The 25,432-nt window shown below is 47.6% G+C and overlaps 8 protein-coding genes across 8 annotated transcripts, besides 3 other annotated features; 2 read left to right on the forward strand and 6 right to left on the reverse strand.

Annotated features, from left to right (window-relative positions):
- Nucleotides 1-857: 857 nt before the first annotated feature.
- On the reverse strand, nt 858-1,481 carry PODANS_4_1445 (uncharacterized protein; the record flags this gene model as incomplete). The annotated part of the gene is made up of 1 exon (XM_001903725.1): nt 858-1,481. One exon carries the CDS (start codon nt 1,479-1,481, stop codon nt 858-860), a length of 624 nt encoding a protein of 207 aa, XP_001903760.1.
- A 1,710-nt stretch (nt 1,482-3,191) lies between these two features.
- PODANS_4_1450 (uncharacterized protein) lies at nt 3,192-4,484 on the reverse strand (the record flags this gene model as incomplete). The annotated part of the gene is made up of 1 exon (XM_001903726.1): nt 3,192-4,484. The coding sequence occupies one exon, from the start codon at nt 4,482-4,484 to the stop codon at nt 3,192-3,194; it is 1,293 nt and encodes a 430-aa protein (XP_001903761.1).
- Nucleotides 4,485-6,806: 2,322 nt separating this feature from the next.
- PODANS_4_1460 (uncharacterized protein) lies at nt 6,807-7,427 on the forward strand (the record flags this gene model as incomplete). The annotated part of the gene is made up of 1 exon (XM_001903727.1): nt 6,807-7,427. The coding sequence occupies one exon, from the start codon at nt 6,807-6,809 to the stop codon at nt 7,425-7,427; it is 621 nt and encodes a 206-aa protein (XP_001903762.1).
- Nucleotides 7,428-7,982: 555 nt separating this feature from the next.
- Nucleotides 7,983-8,355, reverse strand: PODANS_4_1470 (uncharacterized protein; the record flags this gene model as incomplete). Its single annotated transcript, XM_001903728.1, has 2 exons — nt 7,983-8,106; nt 8,174-8,355. 2 exons carry the CDS (start codon nt 8,353-8,355, stop codon nt 7,983-7,985), a joined length of 306 nt encoding a protein of 101 aa, XP_001903763.1.
- Nucleotides 8,356-10,758: 2,403 nt separating this feature from the next.
- On the reverse strand, nt 10,759-11,574 carry PODANS_4_1480 (uncharacterized protein; the record flags this gene model as incomplete). The annotated part of the gene is made up of 1 exon (XM_001903729.1): nt 10,759-11,574. One exon carries the CDS (start codon nt 11,572-11,574, stop codon nt 10,759-10,761), a length of 816 nt encoding a protein of 271 aa, XP_001903764.1.
- Nucleotides 11,575-13,683: 2,109 nt separating this feature from the next.
- Nucleotides 13,684-14,554, forward strand: PODANS_4_1490 (uncharacterized protein; the record flags this gene model as incomplete). Its single annotated transcript, XM_001903730.1, has 3 exons — nt 13,684-14,055; nt 14,115-14,297; nt 14,384-14,554. 3 exons carry the CDS (start codon nt 13,684-13,686, stop codon nt 14,552-14,554), a joined length of 726 nt encoding a protein of 241 aa, XP_001903765.1.
- A 254-nt stretch (nt 14,555-14,808) lies between these two features.
- On the reverse strand, nt 14,809-16,114 carry PODANS_4_1500 (uncharacterized protein; the record flags this gene model as incomplete). Its single annotated transcript, XM_001903731.1, has 2 exons — nt 14,809-15,782; nt 15,910-16,114. 2 exons carry the CDS (start codon nt 16,112-16,114, stop codon nt 14,809-14,811), a joined length of 1,179 nt encoding a protein of 392 aa, XP_001903766.1.
- Nucleotides 16,115-18,470: 2,356 nt separating this feature from the next.
- Nucleotides 18,471-18,854, reverse strand: PODANS_4_1510 (uncharacterized protein; the record flags this gene model as incomplete). Its single annotated transcript, XM_001903732.1, has 1 exon — nt 18,471-18,854. The coding sequence occupies one exon, from the start codon at nt 18,852-18,854 to the stop codon at nt 18,471-18,473; it is 384 nt and encodes a 127-aa protein (XP_001903767.1).
- A 1,781-nt stretch (nt 18,855-20,635) lies between these two features.
- Nucleotides 20,636-20,752: a sequence feature (pseudogene).
- A 46-nt stretch (nt 20,753-20,798) lies between these two features.
- Nucleotides 20,799-20,882: a sequence feature (pseudogene).
- Nucleotides 20,883-20,945: 63 nt separating this feature from the next.
- Nucleotides 20,946-20,990: a sequence feature (pseudogene).
- Nucleotides 20,991-25,432: the final 4,442 nt, after the last annotated feature.

Genomic DNA, 25,432 nt, shown 5'->3' on the forward strand with positions numbered 1-25,432 from the left:
TGGGGGGGGGGGGGGAAAACTAAAAAAAAGGGGGGAAAATTGGGGGAGGGGAAATTTTACCCGAAAAAACGATTTTTTTTTGAGGGGCAAATATTTTGAGAAAAAGGGGGGTGGGGAGGTTAAAGTTTAAGCGCGGGGTTTTGGGGGTAAAAGGCCAAATGTTAAGGGAAAAAGAGGGAGGAGGAATTTAAGCCGGTGAAAAAAAAAAAGGAAGGAAAGCTGAGGGGGGAAAGGGAAAAAAAAAAAAAAGAGAGAATAAATGGGGGGGTGAAAGGGAGGGAGAGGGAGTAAAAATAAAGATGGGTGGGAAAATTTTGGAGAAACCTTTTTTAATTTTGGAAAAAAAAAAGGTGATGAAGAATTGGAAAAGGATGGAAACCCCCTCACCCCCCCCCCCCCCCCCCAACACACCCCAGAGCACCCCATTTTCTGAGCAATTATTCAGCGTTTCGATGGTCGGTTTTGGTGTTTCTTTTTTTTTATATTGGGCGGAATATTTGTTGCTTCATCATTGAGCCTTTTTGGGGGGGCGTGATGGAAAGTTCTTTTGTTTGCTTGGAAAAGCAAGGTACATGTATAGATTTGGGTACACGCGTAGATATATGCTAGCGATAGGTTTTGATAAAATTTAATTCGAGTTTGAGCGATGAAATGAGATAGACTCTTGATGAATGAGTGAATGCTACCTAAATATTCCAGTTCTTTTCTTCCCTTTAGAAATCCCCTCTATGAAGCAGCAGATCCGGACCAAGACTTGTTTTATCCCATCCCCCACCTCACGACACAGCCACAGAGCCACCGGGAAAGGGTGAGTTTGGCCGACAAGTCACGGCATGACAGTGGAGGTATGAATGGAACTACCACTTGGTGGTAACAACCCTTCTGGTGGTGACGGCTGGCACGCTGGTGGCAATCCAGGTGGTTGTCACTCCGGGGATGCTGGTAGCAGTCCACGTCACGGTCACGCCCGGAGCAGACAACGTGCTGGCTGCCACTGTACCGCCCGGAACGGATAGGGTGCTCCCCACAGAGGTGGGGATTCCGGGAGCGCTCGCCGTGACTGTTCCGGGGACACCGGGAACTGCACATGCGGAGGTGCCAGGAACAACAGAAGTTGCAGTCACCGTGCCGGGGACACTGGTCGCGATCCTAGTGGCGGTTACGGTGCCGGGAGCGCTGGTAGCTGTGACAGTGCCCGGAACACTGGTGGCGACTCTAGTGGCGGTCACGGTGCCGGGAACGCTGGTGGTGACCCTCGTGGCGGTCACGGTGCCGGCAGCGCTGGTAGCTGTGACGGTGCCGCGGACACTGGTGGCGCCCCTAGTGGCTGTCACGGTGCCGGGGGTACCAGGAAAGCCGACAGGAGTGCTGGTTGCGATGGGGAGGTTGATGGGGAAGCCGGTACTGATGCCGATGGGGATGGCAGCTGCCGTTGCGGTCGAGGCGAGGCTTGCGAGGGTTGAGATGGTGGAGAGCTTCATTGTCAGGGTAGTATGGAGGGCTTGTTGATATGAAGATGTGATGATGATGATGATGATGATGATGATGGTGAGGATGCTGTTTACTTTTGATTCGGGAGGGAATGATGACTTTATAGTACTTCACTTGACGAGAATAACCCCCTTCCGTCTTTCCTTGAATCACATCATATCACCTACCTAGGTACCTAACCAGCAACGAAGTCATATCGCCAAGTATCTCGCTGCACCTAAGATCCCTGAACAGCATATCATACCGCCGAACGTATAAACCCCGAACATGCTTACACTGAGGAGCCTGAAACAAAACAACATGGGAGGTGATTGGATAATTGAAGATGGTGCATCTGTCCGCGTCGCTATACGAGCCAAAAGGATCTTACCCTACCAAGTTTCTGTAAGGCAGATGGCTAGAGAAAAGCAATATCGTTGAAAGAGATGCATGTCGAGTAGTTGATATTTGCTCACAAGGGACGCGTGGTGTGCAGATACGAGGGTGCATTGGGAGAAGGCAGGAATATGTCTGGAAGGAGGATCGAGTGATTCGTCACCACTACAGGGGTGAGCTTATGGGTGCAGCAAGGCCAAGGCGGCTGTGGGCAGGGGAAGGGGAAAACATGGAGATGTCAGCCCTACCGAGTATATGAGAACTTTTGTTCAAGAAAGACACGGCTATAAGGTACAAGAACGTCGTGCTGGCATTCGGCGACGGAGATATTCACAAAAGTTCAAAGAGGGGTTGAAGCCGAGAGGGATAGGAACTTGAATACAGCTAATAACAAAGATCTTGAATGCACATCATCAACTCCTCATCAGTGCCAGTCAAAGCACAGCATCTGTCCGTGAGAATAACATCCAGAGCCCTTCCAATGCCTCCTAGGCACCAGCCTTACCCTTGCCCTCCTCCTTCAACTCCCGAATCCTCCTATGCACCTCCACAAAAACCAACCCATCCAAAATCTCCGTCACCTCCGTAACCTTCTCCCCGTTCTCATTAAACTTCACAAACCACGAGACATCCAGCTTTACCTCCTCGTTCTCCCCATTCGCCAGGTGCAAATTGTCAACGTACACCGTCGTCGCGGCCCAGTCATTGTCTCTGCGTCGACAACCAAATGCGTGATATCTACCGATTTGGTCCGGATGAACCGGGATTCACTCGCGTATTGAGCCTCCCATGTCGCCACGTCAAAGGTAAAGTCTGGCGGTGCGCCTATGCTAGCGAGGAAAGATGCGGGGGCGATGTAGCGGAGGCAGTCGGGGGAGAGGACGGAAGAGAGGAGGGAGGGGTTTTTCTGGGTTGTTGCTTCGATGGGGCCGTGGAGGAAGGTTTTGAGGGTGAGGCGGAGGGTTTGGTGGAGGTTGGGGGTTGTTGCCATTGTGGTGGATTGGGGGGTGTTTATGGTGTCAACAAGGAAGAATGGCGGGCAAGGTCAACAAAGATCTGCTTTTACGGGAAATGTTGAGTTATATCATGCTCTTACCCCTCTTTTGAGGGTGAAAAGTGTCAACGTTCATGACGTGCCATAGGTGCATGATGCTGTTGGTTGTTGGTGGTAGTTTGAATCTTACTGCCCTTTTGGGTGTGTGTGTGTCTTGGTGGAGTTGACAGAAGGGATGTGATTATTGTTAAGTATTTACAAATCAAGGCACCTTGCTAAGTAACTATAGACATACTTTGTTTCCTTCCCGACAGATAAACCGACACATAAACTACACAGTAATAGCCTTGGGATACATCCTCGTGCAGCTCAACCCAGTGTCGGACCCATCCCCACTCGACAGGAACACCTGATTGTTGCCACACAACAAAATATTCTTCCTGCCGCCCACATCAAGCGTGAGCTCGCCAGTCGCCGTGCTAACACACCCCTTCACCCTGATATAATTGGCAGGACTATACTCGGCACCCGTCCTCGCCTGAAGCCGAACAGACGCAACGTTCCCTGGGCTCACCCAAGCACTGACCTTGTAGGTAGACTGCCCAACAAGGTAAAGAGTTGCCAGGTACCCCTCCTCGTCCAAGACCCATTTGTACATCTTGTAGACGTCGATGACAGGCTCGACTGGCGCTGATGCCCAATCCATACTGCCGTACAAGCCGGCCATGCCGTTGTTCAGCTGGGAAAAGAGGTAGCGCTGGCTGTTGGCGGAATCAGTCGCGACGGCGTTGAAGTTGGCGACGTTACTGCATCTTTCTGCTGGGGCGACCACGGTGGAGGTGATGGTTGATGTAACGGTGGTTGTTGAACCTATGACCAAGACGTTGCCTGTTATCGTAGTCACGGCGGTGGCAGTGACCGAGGCCGTTTCAGTCTGGGTATTGTATTCTGTGGCAGTTACTACGTCGATGACCGTGGTGGTGGTGGAAAGAGTAACGGGAATCGGGATCGTTGTGGCAGCCACGCTGTCGGTGAAGGTGACGGTCACTGTGGCGGCCGAGGGTGAAACGGTAATAGTCTCCTGGGCGGCTCCTGCGCACTTGCAGACCGAAATATACTTCTCCCATGATGGACAATGTGCTGAGGCGTAGCTTGGAATGGATGGCGCCAGGGTGCCACTCGTGGGTGCCAGGTCGGTATCGGCGGCGCGCGCCACGATTTGAGTCGCAGCACTCGGCAGGACTGTCGTGGTGGATGTGACCAAGACTGTAACGGTGTTATATGCGCGGGTAACGTAGACCAGGGAGCGCTGAGTCGTCGTGCCAGTCACCGTGGTGCTGATGGTGTTGAGCAATGTTTCGGTCTCGACAGTCGAATAAACTGTTGCCGTCGTGGCATCTGTCTCGACCACGCTGACATACTCGGTCGGAACTTCCGTCACAGTCTCGGTAGCAGTGGTGACTTGGGGCGTGACTGTTACTATCTCGAGAGCCAATGAGCAATCCTGTAGGCCATCAACCAGGGGATCAGCGACGGCCTTGAAGCATTTGTTTGTGCGGCAGCAGGCGGCAGATGCCAGTTGAAGTAACCCAAAGGCCGAAGCGAACGCAAGTCCCTGCTTCATCATTTACGATAATGATGATGGGACGAAAAGAGTGACTAAAGTGAGTGTGGCAAAAGACAACAATAACCTTCGGCCAGCCCGCAACCGGGGCATTTTGCTTTTCAATGTTCCTACCATGATTCTAGATCTCCTTGGCGCTGTCAATGGTCTGAACTGTTTGGATTTGTGTGGAAATTGCGCATTGATATGGTCATGTCTGATTGGCCCCCTTTCCTCAGCTGAACTCCATGCTGCCGCATCCTTTGAGCCGCAACCCGAAATATGCTCGATGATCTGCTAGCGTCCAGCTGAGGTCCGAGAATCCTTGTCATCTCAGGATACCTAACCCATCATCGTGAATCATAGATGTCAGCTGAGTTGTTGTGAAGCGTGCCAGCAGAACTGTGAGAAAAGTGATGGTATTGTACGGCACTGGAAAATCGGCTCCGGAGAGCAGAAATCTATCTATATCAACAGCTAACCTGTGACCCACAGGGCAGAAGCCCTAGGAGCAACCTGCCTGAAATATCACAGTTGTCCTCCGAGGAATACTGACATGACATCACAAGAAATCCCCATGAGCCCTACCCGTACAATATGCGTTTATAGATATGACCGAGATGGAGGAGAAAAGTTGGTGTGGTGATGATAAAGAAGAGATGCATGACTTTCACCGGATGGAAGGAAAGCTTCAGCAATTAAGATAAACCACCAGTCAGCATGAATATGGGATCGAAGACCTGCGTTTGTCAACAGTCATTTCTTATATACCTATTTAACCTTTCCCTTCTAGAAAAGGAGCAGCAGATGAAAACAATCATCACATATTCGCACGAAACAACAGTATATCATGGGCACAGGGACTAGTGAAACGGTTCATCTTGAGTAATACCTGAGTGTATTCGATATCGGTCGAATCTCAAGCACAGCAGGAAACCGCCCTCCCTCTGGATTTGTATTTTCCAAGGCCTTAACTACGAGCCAAAACTTTACAATAAATGAGAGCCCTATTCTTTCTTTCAGTCAAGCTAGAATATATGTGGCCGGATGACTCGCGTCTCCCTACAACATGCCTCATGAGAAGAAAGCTTGCTAGGGCATGTTCCTCAGCCAAAAGACCAGCATGATGACGCATGGAACCTTGACATCACAGTCTCCGTGTGATTGCTCCCAGTTCACCTGGTCCCACCTTTTCTGTCAGGTCCACATGTTGGTTGCTCTGGATTGGGGTTTTGTTGCGTATATCACACACTTTGTAGTTTTCTTTTCTCTCTCTGTTAAATTTCACCATTATCACTTTTCTCACCACCTTTTGCCTCACTTTGCGCGCCAGTGATCACTTTCACTGTCCCAACCCCCGCCTGTTCGCTAACCGACCTGGACACTGAGGACGTTTGGAGATGCGACCAGCTCGCCAACACTGGAAAACGGGTTGCCTAAGATACTATCTACTTGGCGAACGCCGACGTGTTCGTTTTGGCCTTGATTTGACTCAACCGTGGCTTCATGGATTGTCCGATAAGGTCCGTTAATCGGCGTGAGAGTCACGCTACCCCGTCACGGCCTTTGCCGGCTTGCATACAATGGAGCCAATATGACTTTTGGATCGCGAGCAGTTTGGCCCCCGCGCAGCTAGCCTCAATCAATTTGTCAAGGCTTCACAGATCCGTATCTCCGAGTCCATTAACATTGACGGCGGTGAGTTGCAAAGGTTGAAGCTGAATAGGGGATCTGTTCGGTTATGCAAGAAACCTGTTTGCATGTCGCATTCCGGAGGTGTAGGTAAGCCCTACGAGCCGTCTCAACACGAGCCTTTCCCGTGTTGTGTAGGCGAACCGGAGGATGTCAGCAGAGTGTCGTCGCGATGCGACGTGGACGCATGTGTCCTATGCTTGTCTCTACATGAAAAGCTTGGTTATCACGAGCCTGCATGCTAGGCATCAGGAAAATTGTACAAGAAACTTCTAGCATGAGACTTGGCACAGGAACGGTGCCGAGTGCGCCCAATGATAGCTGCTGCCATGCTCACTACAATCCTGGAAAGTGGGTTTAGAAGTGTCGATAGTTCGTTTCGCTTACACGTTGTATCCCCGTCGGCATATTGCTGGGCAAGAGCCACGGCATCCGCCTTGGCGGACGTGGACAGATGTGAACAAGGCTGAAGATATCATTAACTGTCGTCGTGAATAGAGAAAGAGAGAGAAAAAAAGGTATAAAGGGGAGGCCATCGACCCTCAACCATCTGGATTCTCTCCTCACCCCCACCAGCATCCTCATCTCCATCCTCACCAGCATCATCAACTTCACTTCCACCTTCAAATCTTCTTCCCTTCAACCCTCAAGATGAAGTTCACTCTCTCCACCGCCATCCTCACCGGGCTCGCCACCCTGGTCTCGGCCCAGTCCCCTCAAATGCCCGGCCTCGCCCCCAACTGCAACCGCTACCACTACGTCCAAAGCGGCGACACCTGCGCCGTCATCGCCGCCGCCAACGGCATCTCGGTCGCCCAGTTCCTCTCCTGGAACTCCGAAGTCAACGCGGGCTGCACCAACCTCTGGCTCAACTACTTTGTCTGCACCGGCGTCTCCTCGAGCGGCGGCACCACCACCGCCACCGTGACCAGCACCGCTGACAACGGCGGCACAACAACAACCAACACTGTCACGAGCACCAATGACAATGGCGGCACAACAACAACCGCTACTGTTACCAGCACCGCTGGGAACGGCGGCACCACCACCACCTCTGGTGGCCCTACCAGCACCCCTACCAACACCTCCCCTCAGATGCCCGGGTTGCCTTCTACCTGCTGGTTGTTCCACACTGTTGAGACCGGGGATACTTGCGAGATTATTGCTGCCAGCTATGGGGTCACGCTTGCGCAGTTTTATGCTTGGAATCCCGAGATCAACTCTACTTGCACCAACTTGTGGTTGGGATTTGCTGTTTGCGTTGGGGCGTAAGGAGAAGACCGAGCGGGACGGCTTTAGAGTCAGGGGATAGTCTTTACTGCTAGCTTGGGGAGTGTAGATAGCCAAATGGAATGTCAATGTTTGGTGAACCAACGGTCCGGGTTACCATGACAACTTGTGATTATCATGTGAAATGCATAGTCCAGATTGCATAAACTGTGGTGCACTGTAACATCAATAAGGTATGGAAAAGGTTCCGTGGAAATCATAATGTCAAGCTAGATGGGTACCTGATCTGTACAACACCTATTTATCTCATGTGCTTTTCATACTTTTGTGGGCAGGGCTGTTGGCAAGCTTTCAATCCGGCACCAAGAACAAGTGACAAGGACTCACCTCGCGGGACTGGATCTCAAACATTCATAACATCACATCACATCTGTGCAGGAACCTCAATGTCACAAAAAGAGAGCAAAAGTTGAACATCACGATAGTCAATTTATCCCACAGTCGACAAGGTGGTAGCAAAGATCCTCCTCTATATCATCCATCTGCAGTACATTTGGCCTATCACGTCCTTCCATCATCCCTCACATGCAGCTACATTTAGCAGTTGAGAACAGCGTTGCCGCAGCCAGTGACGACCTTGTTGACACCAGCAGAGGAGACGGCCTTGCGGGCGCTGCCGCAGTAGCGGCCCTGAGAGGTGGAGCCCTTGCAGAAGTTCACGCTGGGGCATCATTTGTGTTAGCACAGGGGAAGCTGAGCTGGTCTTGTTGGAGGGGGGTTCGTCTCACCAGCAGCCATCACCGAGCTTGGACTCCCAGATCCAGGACTTGACAGTGAAGCCGACGTTGCGGGAGCCGGCGGTGGAGTAGCTCTTCTGGGTGCCCTGGTAGTTGTCGGCGCTGTAGACGGAGAGGGTGTAGGCGGAGGAGGTGCCAGCGAGGGCGGCGACGAGGAGGGTGGAGAGCTGCATTTTGATGGTTTTGGTTGGTTGGTTGGAAAGTGAAGATTTGTCTTGAGTAGATGGCTTGTCTGAAGGCTTGATGGTGAGGATGATGAGAAAAGGCGTCTCGATGTCGTGATGATGGCTCTCTTTTATAGACAAAATCTCGAGATGATCCTTCACAAGCAAACGGTCTCGAGTCTTTCCGTCTTACTCCTCGGTGTAGTCGATCTGTGGAGCTCATGATGTGTTTTAGGATGCTGTTGTCATCAGTACTACCTGCTACAGGTGCATGTTGTGTGAGATGATTCGATGGGAGTGGGTGGCCAATGGTTGAGGCGGGCGGGTAGCTGTGTAGCCGTTGTAACGTTGAGGGTGCAAGCTGTCTCTGTTCAGCTAGAGCCTCACTTTTGGGGTTGCACCGAACCGCAGATCTGCAAAGTGGTTGAGATCATGCCTACAGAGGGTCTAATCGGGCGACCTGGACCCCTCTCCAGATTCGAGTGCCTCTCCTGAACTGATCGAGAACTTTGATGTTGGAAGTGTCAGAGTTGACCTACTCGTTTGGATATTTCAGCTATCTATAAGGCATCTACTACAAAGCACTGGCTTGATCTGAAGTCAATTTCACGATAGAAGTGACTGCTGCTCAGATCTGTGCTCCTGAATCGCACGGTCAAACCGGGTAACCGGAGGCCATCGAATGATGCGGAGGGGTGGCGGAGAGCCTCCGGGAGCATGGTCTTGGCTACCGTCGTATTGTCGCTTGTCTACCTTATTTTTCCCAGGGAATTGTGGGCTTCTCACGTTGAGGCTCTCGGCTATATGCAGGAACGTCAAAAATGGAATGGCTCTCGGTCAGCGATTTGGTCGTTGGCGTCGCCGTTGAGATCTAGATCGTAGTAGCCCAAGAAGCTTGTGCCGTATACCCAGTTCACACAAAAGAAGTTTCACTAATACCTATCGAGAACACATATTCGTTTGCAGTTGCCTGTTGTAGCTCTCTCCATGTGCTTCGAAGCCTGTCAAGTTGTCCATCAAAGCGTCCGTCAAGGTGCTCGCCAAGCTGCTCGCCAAACCTTGACAGTGGCTGGTCGCGGGATAGGACAGCACGTAGACCCTTAATGATCGGCGCATATAGACATACACTTCTCTGTATCAGGCAGGTCAAGATCATTGACGTCGGATCTCTCGTTGTTTTGTTCCTGACAGTTCGCCATCCCCATTCGATATTGTAACCGTCACGGCGTCAGCACTGTGGAGTGCGCTAACCCCGTTGAAGCAGCTACGACAAGCCTCCCCCAGATCGTCCTCTTGTCTGACGGGAAGGAACACGGGAAGTGGACCCTGGATCGGCGAAATCTATCCGTAGTCGATGTCAGAACGCCATCTAGACTGCGATATGTCGTAGCACTTGTGTTGAAGCTTGCCCTAGATAGGGCTGGTACGCCCCGCCTTCGAAAACATCTCCAGTCTACGGAGGAACTGGAGTGAATAAGAAAAGGAGAAGCGCGTGTTGATCGTGCCACAGCCGAGGGAATTAAGCGAAAAGCAGGCGCTTGTCGCTTGATTTGTGCAGGAGCAAACACGGAGGAATTTTCCGTGGAGCCCGAAACAGCAAAAGTGAACGTCTCACGAGCAAGCAGCATCACCTGATTTACCTTCTTCTTTCGTGTGGGAGCAATCATCAGATTCAAAACTGCTCTACATCAAAATAAGCACCAGACTTGATTCCAGGTTACAATCTTAAGATCTTCATCATACGGAGCAATCTTTCTCCTGATCTTTGCCACAAAAACATCTTGACATAGCTCAGCCAAGGCCTCGGCTACGACTCTCTCCGCTTCTCCCCCGCACCCAACACTGATGTCCATCTCCACCAGCCACTCTGCCACTTCAGTTTCTTTTACAAACTTTCAAGCGTCAGAAATCTGCAAAAGGGCATTGATGGTCCGCTCCTTGAGACCGCTGAGGTCATTCTTCTCGGCCCACTGGAGGAGCTTGGGAACCACAAGAAGAGGTTCCGTGGGCTCGGCGCCGATGATCTGGGCAACTGCGCCAGCCACATGAGGGGATGCTTTTCACGAGCTTGTTAGCGACGTAGGTCGACGTAGAAATTTCAGGTCGGTTGGGGACATACCCATTGAGGTGCCGCTGATGGTGTTGGTAGCTTCGGTGCCCCCGATCCAGGTGGATAGGATTTGGACTCCGGGGGCAAAGATGTCGACCATCTTGCCGTAGTTGGAGAAGTTGGCGGCCTAGATGACGAATGCGTTAGCATGTTGGAGTGACTCGACACTCACGGTGGTTTGCCATACCTTGTCACCAACATCGCTCGCACCAACAGTGATAGCGAGAGGCTCTCTAGCCGGAGAGCTGGTGGTGGCCTGTCTCTGTCCATGTGTTAGCAATCCTTCCTCCCAAACATAGATCTCATAGGAAAGAGCTCACTGCCTCGTTACCAGCCGCCACAACCACAGTGACACCGCTCCTGACCGCGCTCGCAACCGCCTTGTCCATCGCAGGGGACGCACCGCCACCCAGACTCAAGTTCACCACACTCGGCTTCCCATGCTCCTTGAACTCTTTGACCACATAATCCAACGCACTAATAATATCACCCGTCTGCGCCCCCGGCTCAGGCGAATCATCAAACACCTTGATCCCAATCACCTGCGCCTTCTTAGCAACCCCATACGTCTTCCCCGCAATCGTCCCCGCAACGTGCGTGCCATGCCCGTTCAAATCCTCATCGCTAACCTCCACCCCAGCAGCAACAGTGACAAACTTTGGGCCCTTTGAAGCGCGCCCCTCAAAGTCGACGTGGGCGTCGTTGATGCCGGTGTCGATGACGTAGGCGATGGCGCCTTCGCCGGTGTTGGTGTACTTGTAGGTGTAGGGACCGGCGGGGGGAAGCTTAGAGCGGGTGGAGATGCGGGCGAGGCCCCAGGGGGCGTTGGACTGGGTGACGGTGGCGCAGTGCTTGAAGATTTGGACGGGTTCGATGTCAGCTACTTCGGGGAGGGCTTCGAGTTCGGCTTTGGTAGCTTCGTCGAAGGAGGCGGTGTACCCCCTGATTTCGGGGAGGTCGAACTCGGAGTTGATGGAGACGTTGACGGGGGAGGAGGTGTCGTCAGTGAGATTGTGGAGGAGGGAGACGTGGGTGGATTTGATGGCCGAGGTGGCGTAGGGGCGAAGGGTGACGATCCATTGGCCGGGGACGATTTGGGGTCCGTTGGAGGTTGACATTTTTGGTGTTGTGGAACGTGAGATAGGTATGGTAGGTGCTAGGTTCGTTATTGTTTCTGATCAGATCTGAAGGGTGAAGTCAAATCTTTGAACACAGGATGTAGAAGATGGAGCCTTTCAACGACACACCGACGCAGCTATTTATCCACCGCGTCATCTCCTCTGACCGAATTCCGCAAAGACACCACGGATGTCGCCGCGGACAGGAAGGCCAAGGCAGCCATGTCTCTCGACCGTCACCTCCACGATCATTCGTTGTTTCTTGGGATCTGCGTTTCGTCTTTTATCGCAATGGCTTGCGTAACTCAGCCCTGTACCGACACTCTGCTCTAGCGGCAGCCAAACAGAAGCCAAGATGCTGCCAAAGTCCAGCTGGAACCAAACATTTCACGGCTAGACATGCAGAAGAGGAGGGGTCTAGATCATTAACGTGCCCGGTACTGGTGGAGGGCATGCGTAGGGCTGAGTTGATGAATGCTACATTATGCAGCCACTATGCGGTTGACTCCCGCTCATGACCAATGCTACCTGCCGTGGCTTGCCTGGCGCACTGTTTATTGATTCTCGGTGCGTTTTGGCAAGAGGTGTAGGGTGAAATGTCACATTCACACCGAGGACTTTTCACCATCAGTAGAGAGGGACCATGGTTCATCATGTTGATGGTGAAGGATCAATGTTTGAATGATATATTGACCGCTTATGCGCCACAGATCATGGGATAGTAGAGCTTCACCTGGTTGGGCGACGTACGAGCTGAGGACAAACGCCACATTTTCCCGTCTTTTGTGTAACTTTTAGATAACAACCTGGAGCACAACTACCTACCCCACGCGGCAGAAACAAGCCCCCCTTGATGTCTGGGGAGGTGGAGGGCGACAACACTCTCACTGTGAAGATCTGTCTCAGCAGTTTTCGTGGTTCCCGCAATCACCGAGGTGGCTTTTGAGAAGAGTCACAGTCTTCAGAATGTGAACTTGACAAAGAAAGAGAGAGGTCGAGCTCCGACGCCACTAGCGGTGATGCGTCAAGGGATTCAGGGGTAGCTTGGCTCACGTGATCTTTGAAACTTGTTTTCACTGCCATCAATGTTGGATTTAAGAGGAGAAAAGATGGAGTACAAGAGGACGATGCCGTATTATAAAGTTAAGGAGTCTGTTTCATGGGAATGCAACGGAGGATGTGGGGAGAGAGGGTGGCTGGAGCGACATTTGTTTGGTGGATAAAATCCATCCAACTGAGACAGCACGGGGCCCACCTGCGGGGGTGCCATGCGGAGAACGGCCCCGAGTCCATGGTTTGAGATGCTCCGGTTCGCGGGGATCATGGTGCAGGGTTGATGAATGGTAAGTTTGCACAGACATTGACGGCGGCGTTGTTGATACCATCGAACTAGGTAGTCGAAGACTTGGTAGCATTTTTTCCCACCAAGCTAAAAGCTGCCTTCCGGTGGGGTTGGACGTTCACTAGAATTTGGAAAGTGAATATTCTCAACTAATCCTACACCTCGGTACGCTCTCACTGTCGGCCTAGTTGATCTTCGGTAGCGGAGGACTTTCCGGATTAGGAGCTAGGAAGCTCAGGGGCTCTCAACTCCCGACGCCAACCCAGGCGGAGAAATCAAATCCGGGGTGCAGCTTGACGTCGACACTTGCCAAGCCATGTCGGTGACAGCTTCATCAAGGAAGCAGGGCCGCACCTCGGCCAACTCCTCATTCTTGGACGAGGCCGAGATGGTCTCCATCGTAACGGTCTCGTCGTGACACATGGCAGGAAAATACGAAACACCGTGGATCTCCCGTTCACAATTATCCGGGGTTCTCTGAGCGTATGGAGGATCTCCGTCCTTCCGTGGATCAGAACAGGGAGCATCGCCGGGTGCCAATACCTGCACCTAACTGTATGCAGACTCTAGTCCTTTTCTGACCGAGATATGGCTCGTATGACATGGAGTTACGGGGAAAGGTAGAACGGGTTGTTCCGTAAGGTAGGTATGCTTGCGAGAATCAAGTTGAATGACAGGTTTCGTCTGATCTATAAAGCAACTGTCAACAGCCCATATGTTTCGAGATTGTGGTCGGTCAATCATTCATCGACAGTAAACCGCCCAAAATGTTCTCCAACGCCGGACAGATTGCTCTCACCCTTCTCGCCGCTGCCCCTACGGCATTGGCCTGCCTGGGCTACACCGGCGGCCTTCCCAAGGCCACTGGGAATGTGGTTCTGACTCTGACTGCGCCCATCTACGTCAAGGCTGGTCAGGTCTACGACGGTGGCTGGCGCAAGTTTGACAGAAACCCCAGCAGCTGCAATGGCCAGAGTGAAGGTGGTGAGAAGGACACCGCTTTCGTTGTTGAGCGTGGTGGTACTCTCCGCAACGTCATCATCGGTAAGACCGTCGGTGAGGGTGTCTACTGCAAGGGTGGCGGCTGCAACCTCGAGTTCATCTGGTTCGAGGACGTCTGCGAGGATGCCATCTCCATCGTAAGTGGACCGGTCTCCGACCGCCAGATTTCTACGGTCCGATCTAACCCCAATTACAGAAGGACGACCGTCCGGGAGATGTCACCAACATTATTGGTGGTGGTGCCTACCACGCCTCTGACAAGGTGATCCAGCACAACGGCTGCGGCCGTGTCAACGTGAGTGTTCTTCGAAGCACCCCTCATGGAACGTCCAACTCTAACATCCTCGGTAGATCATCAACTTCTATGCCGAGAACTACGGCAAGGTCTATCGCTCGTGCGGAACAGTAGGTTAACCCGATTCGGCATGGTTTGCGAGACGTGTACTAACAGCCTCGCAGTGCCAGAAGTGCGCCCGCGAAGTCTACGTCGAGGGTGTCACCGCCCGCAAGGGTGGCGAGGTTGTCGGCATCACCAAGGCCAACGGTGACAAGGCCACCTTGGTGAATGTCTGCACTGATGCCAAGACCCCGTGCCAGAACTACAGCGGTCCTGGTGCCAAGGACGGCGCTTGCTAGGGGCTGGGCAAAAAAGTATGTCTTTTCCTCGGGTTCAACACCAACTCCGAGACTCGAAATAAAACGTTTCCATTTCTGGACTTTTCCATCAAAGAGTAAATATCGTGTTTAACATTACTTGATACATGCTGCATGTCCTCATCATACATACACAAAACCCGTGGTGTACAACCATCGCCCCCCAGCCCCAGGATATCATCACACACGAAAGAAAGAAACAAAAGCCTATTAGACACCTCCCTCCCACTTTCGACTCAAGAAAACCCCCCATCCCCCTTCCCCCTCCCCCTCTCCCCCTGCCTATCACCCACCAACTCCTCCCCAGACTCCCTCTCCAACCCCATCGCATCAATAGCCTGCATCTCCATATCAAACTCACTCGGCAGCGTCCTCAAGCTCCCATCCCTCCCCTGTCCGCCCCTATCATACAACCTCGTGAACCCCTCCCTCTTCTGCCAGTGCTGACCCGGCACCATCGGCAGCGGCTTCTGCCCTCTGGTGATAGTACTGGCGGTATTCTGCGACGTCCCACTAGCAAGTGGATCAACCTTCAGATTCCTAGCATAGTATTCTTCCCTCGTCGACAAAGCAGGCATATGCGACTTCCTCGTCGGCCCGACACACCCCAGCAGGGGAGCCAAGAAGGGGAGGTTCCCGCAGGTGATGCCGACCGACATTTCGAGGTAGGTCCACACGCCGGTTTGGACCTGGGACGAGTTGAAGATGTCCCTGTCGGAGCCGATGAGGGCTATCCAGCGGAAGAAGCTGGCTACGAGGACGCTGGTTTGGTTAGTTCCTGGGAGTAGTGGTGGTGGAAAGGGAGGGGGAACGACGTACAAAATACCGAGACTAAAGACCCCCACTAAGCCGATTTTTGTCCTCCTCGGCACCCGAAGTTTCATCAACGGCGGGATGGGCATCACGAAAATGATGACGTCCCCTAGCGAGCTGATGATTGCGTTGGGGACACCCATCCTGTGGACTGGGTCTTGGAGGCAGGAGCCGGTTTGGTCCTTGTCCCAGAAGAAGGAAGGGGGTTTGCACTGGAGGGTTGTGCCCAAAACGTTGGCGACTGCCCAGCAGCCTGTGAGGATGGCGACGATCCAGGAGATGCGCCGGAAGGTGGCGCCTTGGAAGATTGTCATGTGGAAGATGATGAAGGAGAGTTTGATGAGGAAGAGGGTTGGGGGTTGGAGTTTCTGGATGATCCAGATCATGAGGAGGAATTCTTTGAACCGTTCTTTCCCGAGGACAGGGATTGGGACGCCTTGGTTGGGTAGACCTGTTGTTTTTGTTAGTCCCAGAGTGTGATTAAAGGATACCTAATTCAAGTATGTGGAAAGAGGATGTCGTACCGTAGAGCAAACATGCCACTGTTCCATAGCTCAGTATTAGACCACCCGTCATGCACCAGTCTTCCCTTCGTAACTCCTTTATGATCTTTAGCCGCGCGTATATTCTCGCTACATGTGACCCAGTTGACAGGATCAGGCCGATGACCACGGTGGCGAGGATGTACTGTTGTTTTTGCTCCGTGCTGAAGTTGTCCAGTTGGACCATCTTGGCGATCTTGTAGGGCAGTGCCCAAATGTAGCGGTCAAGGATGGGAAGCAAATCCTTTGACATTCACTGGCATCTCAAACGAGTGCTGGGGTGAGGTGGATAAATTGCGTCGAACCGAAGAGTAGGATCTGTGGATGATGAATGCGGAGAATTAAGAGGGAAAAGCTTTGACAACGAGAAAGGTGAACTTGGAAGACGAACACTGGGACCCCGGAGTTATCTGTGTCCTGGTACCAACGGGAAGGATTTATGTTTTGCATGCTTCAGTGCTACATCAAGTGAAGTTGTACGTGCCTCATGGTGGTCAAGAACGGCAGATGTGCCACTGAGGTTTCTGGGGCATGACAGGGGAGGGGTCGACGGTTACCAGGATCCCGGGGATCCCATTGCAGCAGTAGGGTGTAGGAGGTTGGTTACACAGGACCTGCAAAGAAAGGAGAGGAATCACGGCCCCTGGTGTACATCAAGCAGCAACGGTGGACCAGATTGGTGGCCAAGCCCTGGTAGGGCCAAGTCAGACCGCAAGGCCAAGAGCCAAACATCACCAACAAGACGATAGTCCTAGTCAGAAAGCTGCTGGTGGTGTGTGGGAAAAGAGTGCTTTAGTCCCAAGAGACGCAAGGTCAGCAAAGTCAACATGCAGATCAGCATCTTCTTTTCCCAAGCGATGTAATGGTGGCACAAATAAACACTGCCGCCTGTCAGCTTGTGACACCCTGTTGGCGTCTAATTTCTGGTGTAAGGTTGTAGTACTAATCGCCAGAACTACCGGACAGCCGCGATCCTCCTGTCTTTTCTGGCTGTTCTTGCTTGAAGGATCTGCCCCAGCTGGGGAGAGATGGTTTTGTGATACACCAAATCATGGAACTTTGTGACATGTTGGGAGATCGAGATGACATTCCCGATGACATGCAGACATGAGTTCATCTCACAGTAGGTAGGCCATCACATTGGAGGTTGATATCACAGGGGCACAAGAACGATAGCACAAGTTGCCAAAGTTCGGGAAGGATTTTACGTAGCGTCCCTCCCCGCCCCCGAGTTACTTGCATACACACAAGTGCTATCCACTTGCGGGTCGACCCTTGAACCCCCCCGAGGCATAGCGTGGGGAGGCACAGTCAGCACCCTCCCAGCCGGCTTCACGGATTTCAGCGGACTTGCTACCCTATCTATCAAAGAAAAAGAAGGTTCGGCAGTCTCCCGCCCGAGAGAGATACGGCAGAAACGAAAACTTGGGACCGAGACAGATGGGGAGTGGAACAGGTGCCATTCTGCATGTCTGGGCCCCGAAAACTGACGGGATGTCAGTGGATGATGGGTGGGTGGGCGAGGCCGCTATTGGTCTGTTCAAGATGCGGTTGGCCCTTAGCAGTCCCGGTTTTGGGACTTGTTTTAACTTCTTAAGGCCATGCCGCCCCCCTCCCTTCTTTGTGCCTCTTTAAGACTTTGGACTTGGAGTAACACAACAGCGCGGAAGTTATTCCTATATGCTTTGCCGGCCTGAAAGAGGAATTCGTGAAATCCTCGGTGAGATGTTGCAGCGAAAGAATCGCTGCGTACCTTAGGTGTCTTGGCACGTGATGATAGCCCGTTGGTATTACGTGATGTTTAGTACTGTAGAAGCCCCCCACGTGCGCCACAGACATGCAGACGTGCCCAGCCAACGGCCACGGCCGCCTCGGGCGAGTTGACAAAGTCCCGGCCGGGTACGAAGGGACCGCACCGAGCCGATTCGGGGCCGGGAGGATCAGGGTCCAAGCTGCATGTCATCGCATCCGATCAAATGACTCGGGGCCGGTCAATCTGATAGATTTTGGGCAAGTTCCGATTTCTTATTTGTATGATATTCCCTTTGTTTCTCGTACAATCGTCGTTCAGTGATCTTGCCTTCTCAGAGATCTGCAGCCGCCTTAGTATACAAGCCGTTCAACTCTTCCACCTTGTGGTTCTGGAGGAACTCCTTGAATGTCAGCGGCTTGACATCTGGATAGCGCCCATTATCCAGTTTGGTTGGAACATAGGTCTGTCCGTTCATGATATAAGTCTGGTAGTTACTACAACACTGTTAGCTTTCCCACCCATCAAAAAACTCGAATGTCTACAAAAAACATACTCAGCCAACCAAGCAAAGATATTTTGCGGCTCTTTCTCGCGCGTGGTCTCCATCTTGGTCTGCAACTCCTCCACCGTACCCAAACAATCCAACCTCGGAGCTACTCCATAAACCTCCTCAAACTCGGCCGCAAGCTGCTTCGTACTCTTCCTGTCACCAAGAACTGATCCATCATTAGCCACCTGCTCTCTCTCTCTCACACACACACACATACACACACAACTGGCTTAGTTGCCATCACTCACAAGTCACAACCCCAACCGCCTCCTCATCCAGCGCCACGTTGGCAGAATACCTAGCAGCATCATCATAACTCAACCCCTCCCAAACCTCCTCCCCAGTCCCCCAATACCTCATCACCACCCCCTCCCCCTCCCCCGGCCTAAAAACCCCAAAATAATCACTCCAAAGCGTCTCGTAAAAAATTCCAATCAACATATGCACCCCCTTGACCTTCCTCCCGTCCTCCTGGAGAAACTCCTTCACTCTCTTCTGGCAATCCTTCTGAGGGTGCTCCCCATACTGAAGTTTATCATAATCCAGCGTCCAATCCCCCGCGACATACCTTTCCACCCCTTCAGCTTCGCACGCCTCAATGAGGAGTTTCTGCCCCTCAGTCATGAGGCGGGGGTCGCCGAAAAAGCCGCAGATCACCACGTCACATCCCGAGACGAAATGACGTAGGGCGGTGGGGTTGTATGGGTCGCCTTGGGTGATGGTGATGTTTTTGAGGGTTGGGTAGGAGGTGGCTTTGGAGAGGTCGCGGCAGTAACCTTTGATGGTGAGGGTGGGGGAGAGCGCGAGGAGGTGATGGGTTATTAGGCGGGCGAGGCGGCCGGTTATGCCTGCTATTCCGACTGTGGTGACGGGCATGATGGCGTCGGGGCCGTATGAGATTGATGGCTAGAGTGGAAGGATGAGTCTGAAAAAAGAGGAGTCGATGTAGGAGAATAAATGGTGAGTTTGAGGGAATAAACGAGGAGTGCTCCGTGGTGATCGGCGAGGTCCGCCTGCTGTTAACGACGCTGGGTTGAGGTTGGCTTCGAGTTCGAACTTGCGCCAATGCTGGTTTATACGAGTCGGGAAGTTGGAAACAACCTGGATTGGCGTGGCAAGTTCACGGAGAGTGGTGAAACTTTGTTACGGTGTTGCGTGGTTGTGATGTTGAGAGAGAGAAATGAGGGGTTGAAGGCCAGGCCGACATGACCCCAGTCCATATCAGGAGAGAAGCTATCGCACCATACCTGTTACTGTTTTTCGCTGGGGTTGTGATTGGAAAGTGACAATAGCCAAGATGATAAATCAAGCTTGGAGGTGTCAAAACGTATATGGGGCCGTTGTTGTACCAGGGTGACTTGCCCGGGTGGCTGGGAAAGGCCGGACCCAGTGGCCCAGGTCCCACTGCCAAGATATTAATTCCTTAACAGTGGGCCCGGTTGACGATTTTGACAGGAGGTAGAACCCCGGTCATAAATGGTGGTGCGTGCTGGAAAAGAAGCAATTCAGAGAGACGATGCCAAGAGCCGGCTAACTTACTGCGGGTTACTTTCCGTGGAAACATCCTCACGTCTGAAATCGTAGTTGGAGAAGACAAGGTACCTTCATTGAGTCATAGTTTTGATGGTATTGGATATAAGCTCTCTCTACAGTTATCTTCCGAACAACTTGAAACATATGGTTGCTCTCAGGGCTCTGGTCCCACCTTTTCCAGGCCCGCGTACACAGGTTGCTCCCAGGGCTTGTATTTTGCACACTTTTCTGTAGTTATTCTCTGCTGGTTAGATTTGCTCATTATAATCACCTTCACCATATTCTGCTTTACCTTTTGGCCCAGTGTCCTACGTCCCAGAGAACTAGACCAAGTTACTAGTTGGAATAAAACCAGGCTAGCAGGCAAAACGACAGTCTAAATGACATGGGCCATCTCGTTCCGCTGTAACCTAGAAAGGATCAAAGCTCAGGTAATTTGAAGTGGTATCAGACACTCAATACCACATTTGCAGGACCGAAGGAACGACAGTTCATCAATGTTCTTTGAACTCGTAATCTTTTCTGCTAGGCACAAAATCTCTCCAACCTGACAATAGGTATCATCGGTTGAAACAGACAGGGAAGTAAAAAGTCACCGACCGCCAGGCAGGAAACAGGAATAGCGGACATGGCCGGCTTCATGCCCTTCCCATCACCCCCCCTCGGGTCGGCTAAAGAAAGAGAAGTAAAAGAGAGAGTGTTGTTGTCCACCATGCTACCCCATTGTCTTCAGATCATCACGCCCAGTAGCTTGGTCATCCTCATTACCCGTTGGCACATATCTTCTTACGGCGCCGCCGCCGCAGCAGCAGCAACGTCAAGAATCCCACCAACCGTGGCTTTGGGCTCGACCGTACCGACGCGACCTTGCTCTAGCCGCACCTGATGGAGCTGATCCGGTCATTGAAGTACCCGTCGCCGTCACCGAGATGGTCGTCCACCTGGTTGGCGTATGAACGACCACTGCAGCCGCCATGCCTGAATGTCTTTTGTTAGAGCTGTAAAAGCAGTGATCGCAAGACGGGGAAGTACTTACTCGAACCACACGCAGCGGAAGAGGTTTCTGTCCTGGTTGATGATCGTGCTGATCCTGTCGTTCCAGGCTGCGGGGACGTTGACTAAGTGATGGGATCAGTATGTCAGCACTGCCCTGGCACCCCCAGAAAGTTGGTGTCACTCACAGCATTGAGCGATAGGAGCATTGAACGTGATGCAGGCACCTTGTGTTGGGCTGGCGACCTAGGAAAGTCACTGGCTGCGAAAATGAGGCTAAAATGGCCAAAAAAAATGGTAAGCAAATTGGTATTACAGTAGTTGGTTGTTGGTTAAAAAGTAAACAGTAAGAAAATCCAGCCCCAAGAGCAAACCGGTGTGGGTCTGGGAAAACCTGGGCCCTTTGGTGCCCCACACCCCCCCACAGACAGCACACCGCCGTCCAAAATGAAGCTATCGCCAATATCCTCCGAAGCCCAATATACGCCCAGATTCTTCCACTTCCTTTAACTCCTTTGCCCAATGCCCTAGTGGCCTTTTTCCCATACAAATACACGTTCTCCTGCATATCTCAAACCGGAAAATCTCGTATTCCCAACAGCTGCACAAACTTTACGTGCTTCTCCCTTTATAGTGCCTTTGTGAATCCATCCGCCGGCATCTCCAACCTAGAGATATGTTGAATACTAAATCTTCCTTCCTTCACTTATTTACCCACCTATTTATACCGTATATCGATATACCGGGTCCTGGCGATATTCTGAGGGTTCAGAACTATAATTTCGGCGTTCTTACTATCGGTGTATAGTATATATGGCTTTGGCTATAGCATACCACAGTCTTCCAATATCTTTAACACCCACTGTAGTAAATACCCTGTAGGCGTTAGGTTAGTAAACTCTGCCTCCGTTATACTTAGGGCGACGAAGGTCTGCTTCTTACTTTTCTATAATATTAGCCCACTAACCACGAAAACGACATGGCCGCCAGTAAAATATCTCCAAAGTAAGATATCCGCGTATAAGGCATCTACGAATCCCATAAACTTTATATCTTTTACCGAAAACTCGGAGCCTCCCAGCATAATATATAGCTTCCTAGTAGTAACTAGGTACCGAAAAAAGTATTTTATTAACTTTAAGTAACGTAGTAAGGGCCCAGAATTACCCCCGTAAAGGCGGTTAACGGTAAAAGTAATATCGGGCCGAGTACCGGTAAATAGTTAGTTTAACGTACCGGTTTTCCGAATATACTTCTTTACTTCCGCGATTATTTTTTCCTACGTAAAAGGAAGCTCCAGCTTAGCTAGCCACGGCGTAGCCACGCCGGCTATATTTTTATAACCGAATTTTTCGAATAAAACGTTGATATAGGCTACCTAAGACAAATAAACTTACCTCTTCCCGCGGTTCCTTACAATATTAAAACCTAAAAACCTTTTCGGCTTACTTAGTTTTTTAATACTATATTTATTCTTTAACCCGGTAATAATATTTTTAATAATTTTCGTTATAGGTATTAATATAAATAAGTTATTTACGTATAAAACTATTAAAGTATTTATTTTTTTATAACGGAATAAATAAAGGTTTAATAAAAGGGTATTAAAGCTTAATTTAATTATTATAAATTTTATTATTTTATACTAGTAAATAAGTAATTTCCTTAAACCGTATAATATTTTTTTAAGCCGGTATACTTTACCCAATAACTTACTTAAATTATTTAATAATCGTATATAATACTATATAGTATTAGGGATTTTAATATTAAAAAATATTATTTTAAAGTTATATTAAAGGCACTCCTAATTATTTATAATTATAATAGTTTAAAAATATTTAATTACTATATTATTTATAACGGCGGTATAAACGTCCTATATAGCCCAGGAATTCCTATTAAAATTACTATACATTATTTACTTCGCTTTAACCTTTACTTTATTAATTTAAAAGTCTATTTTCTTATTATATATTTATTTATTTGGTAAAACGTTATAACTTTTCGGTATATTTATTAATTCGTAAACGTTTTTTTTTAATAAATTAGCGTCTTATTCCTTTATAATAAATAATTAATATTTATAATAATTTTTAAACTTCTTTATTTACTAATAATTTTTAGGTATATAAGATTTATTAATAGTTTATAAAAGGTAATCGATTTTAACCGTAAATAAAATATAAATTATTATTTTATATAATCGTAGGTTATTAAAATATATTATAAAAAAACTTTAATAAAAGTATTTACTTTACTATAGTTTTTTATAGAAACTTAGTCCCTAATTTTTTATTATTACTTTACAAAATTATTCTTAAGCCGGCGGAGAAACTATTATTTTTTCTATATAGTTTATATTAAGTTCGAAATTATTATTAAAGTCTTTAATTAGGTTTTCCGTATTTAAATTTAATAACTTACTATTAGCTTAATTATTATTAGGCCCCCCTATAGCCTTACTCTCCTCCCCCCCTATTAGCCTCGTAGGGGAAGTAAGTTTTTTTATAGTAGGAGAGTTAATAGTATAGGGCGCTTAATTATAGTTTAATAAAATAAGTATTTCGGACCGTATATCTTTTACCTTTTCGGCGTTAAAAAAGTTTTTTATATTTAAAGCTTTAAATAATAAAAATAATATTAATAACGGTATAGTTTTCGAAATAAATAAAATAATTTATTTAAGGTCCTTAGCCTTCTTTATTTTAATTATTAAAGTACTTTATTATAAATCGGGCTTTAGTATAATAATAAGTTTATTATTAAAAGTAATTTTCCTTCCTAAAAATATTATTTTATTAATAACGGTATTTTCTTTTTCGGCTATAATATTATTAATAAAAATTACTTTATATTTAATATTTATATATTTATTATTATTAGGCCTATAAAAATTATTTTTATTAAACTTTATAATATTAATTTTTATAATTTTATTAATAATTAAGTTCCAAACCTAATATATTTTACTATATATATTTATATAATTAATAAACTTTCTTTTCTTCGCCTTAATAATAAACTTATTTAAATTAATCCGGTAAGCCGGCTTAATATAGTAATATACGTTATAAAAATACAAATATAGGTACCGAATATATAGTTTCCGCTCGCCCTTAAGTATATTAAGCTTTATAATATATTTTTCGTAAATATTAATATTTTCTTTATTAACCTTCGAGGGTAATAAATTATTTATATAAATTATAAATTATATAATAAATAGGAATAACTTCTTTAATACTTTATAGGCTAGTATAATAGTTTTAATACGGTTAAATGTAGTCCTCGCGGCCCTCTCTACTTTTCTATTTATCTATAATAAATAAAGTACGGTTTTAAGGATAGTAATACCCTCCTAGTCGGCCCAGGTAACTATACGGCTATCGTTAAAGGTCCTAGAGCCTTAAGTAAATTCCGTACCGCCGTTAAAGCTAATAATATTAATTTTATATCCGGTTTAATATATAATTTTCGTTTCGAAATCCTTAACCTTATCGAATACTTACTTTTTCTCTATTATAAAATTAATCCACTTATAATTACTTTATATATTTATATATTAAATAAAATACTTATAACTTAAATATTTAAGGTTTTTATAAATAATAATATTAATATAAATAAAGTTAAATAAGTTATTAATTTACAAAAGGGTCGATAAACCTAATTAATTTATTATTTTTATTATTATATAAGGCTCGTAAAAAAAATTATTATTAATAAACTTAATACCTACCTATATATAAATTTTATAAATATCGTCCTTATTAATATATATTAAATAATAATATATTACTCGGTAATTAATAAATATTATTACGGCTTTAATAAAAGTTTTCGCTAAAAATATTTTATTAAAATCGGCGCCGAATATTATATTTATTTAATATATATTATTATTCCTAATTAATTTATATATTACCTACTTAATACCTTTAAGGACCAGGTTATAGTTTTTTTAATCCTAAAAAATATTTTTATCGAATAACTTATCTATTAATATTAAATTAACGGGCGTTTATAAGTAATATATTACTTTTTTAAGTTTTAGGGTAATAATTTAATTACTTAAAAAAATAAATTATAACGTTATAGTACTTTAGTAATTATACTTTATAATATTTCCTAATAACGAAAAAAACTTTTTTTCCTTTTCCTTAAATAATAAATAAAGTTCGGTAAACTATTTTAATTTATTAAATACGAAATCCGTATATCCGAAATCGTAATATATATAATTTTTAAATATTTCGACGGTCTATTAAACTTTAAAGATATTTATTAAGGAAAGTATTACTTTTAAAGGCCGAAACGAAAATTTAATTAATTATTATTATAATAAATAAAAAGTAATATATTAACGAAATTATTAAATAATATTAAAGTACTATAAGTAAATTAATCCTTTAAAAACTTAATATTAATAATACTATTAATATAACCTTAAAAAATCCCTATTAACGAACTAATATTCTACCGCCTTTCTTACTTATCCGTTTATATTTTTTCCTTATACTCCTAATCCTTTAAAACTTTATTAAAATTATATTACTAATAAGCTTTACCCTTCGGATAATAACGATTATAATTTATATAATATTAATTATTTTTCTTTAAACCTTTAATATATTAATTATATTTTTTTATCGAAATTAATAATATAATAAATA

The sequence above is a fragment of the Podospora anserina genome, chromosome 4 (genome assembly GCF_000226545.1).
Source record: "Podospora anserina S mat+ genomic DNA chromosome 4, supercontig 1".
Classification (NCBI taxonomy): Eukaryota; Fungi; Ascomycota; class Sordariomycetes; order Sordariales; family Podosporaceae; genus Podospora; species Podospora anserina.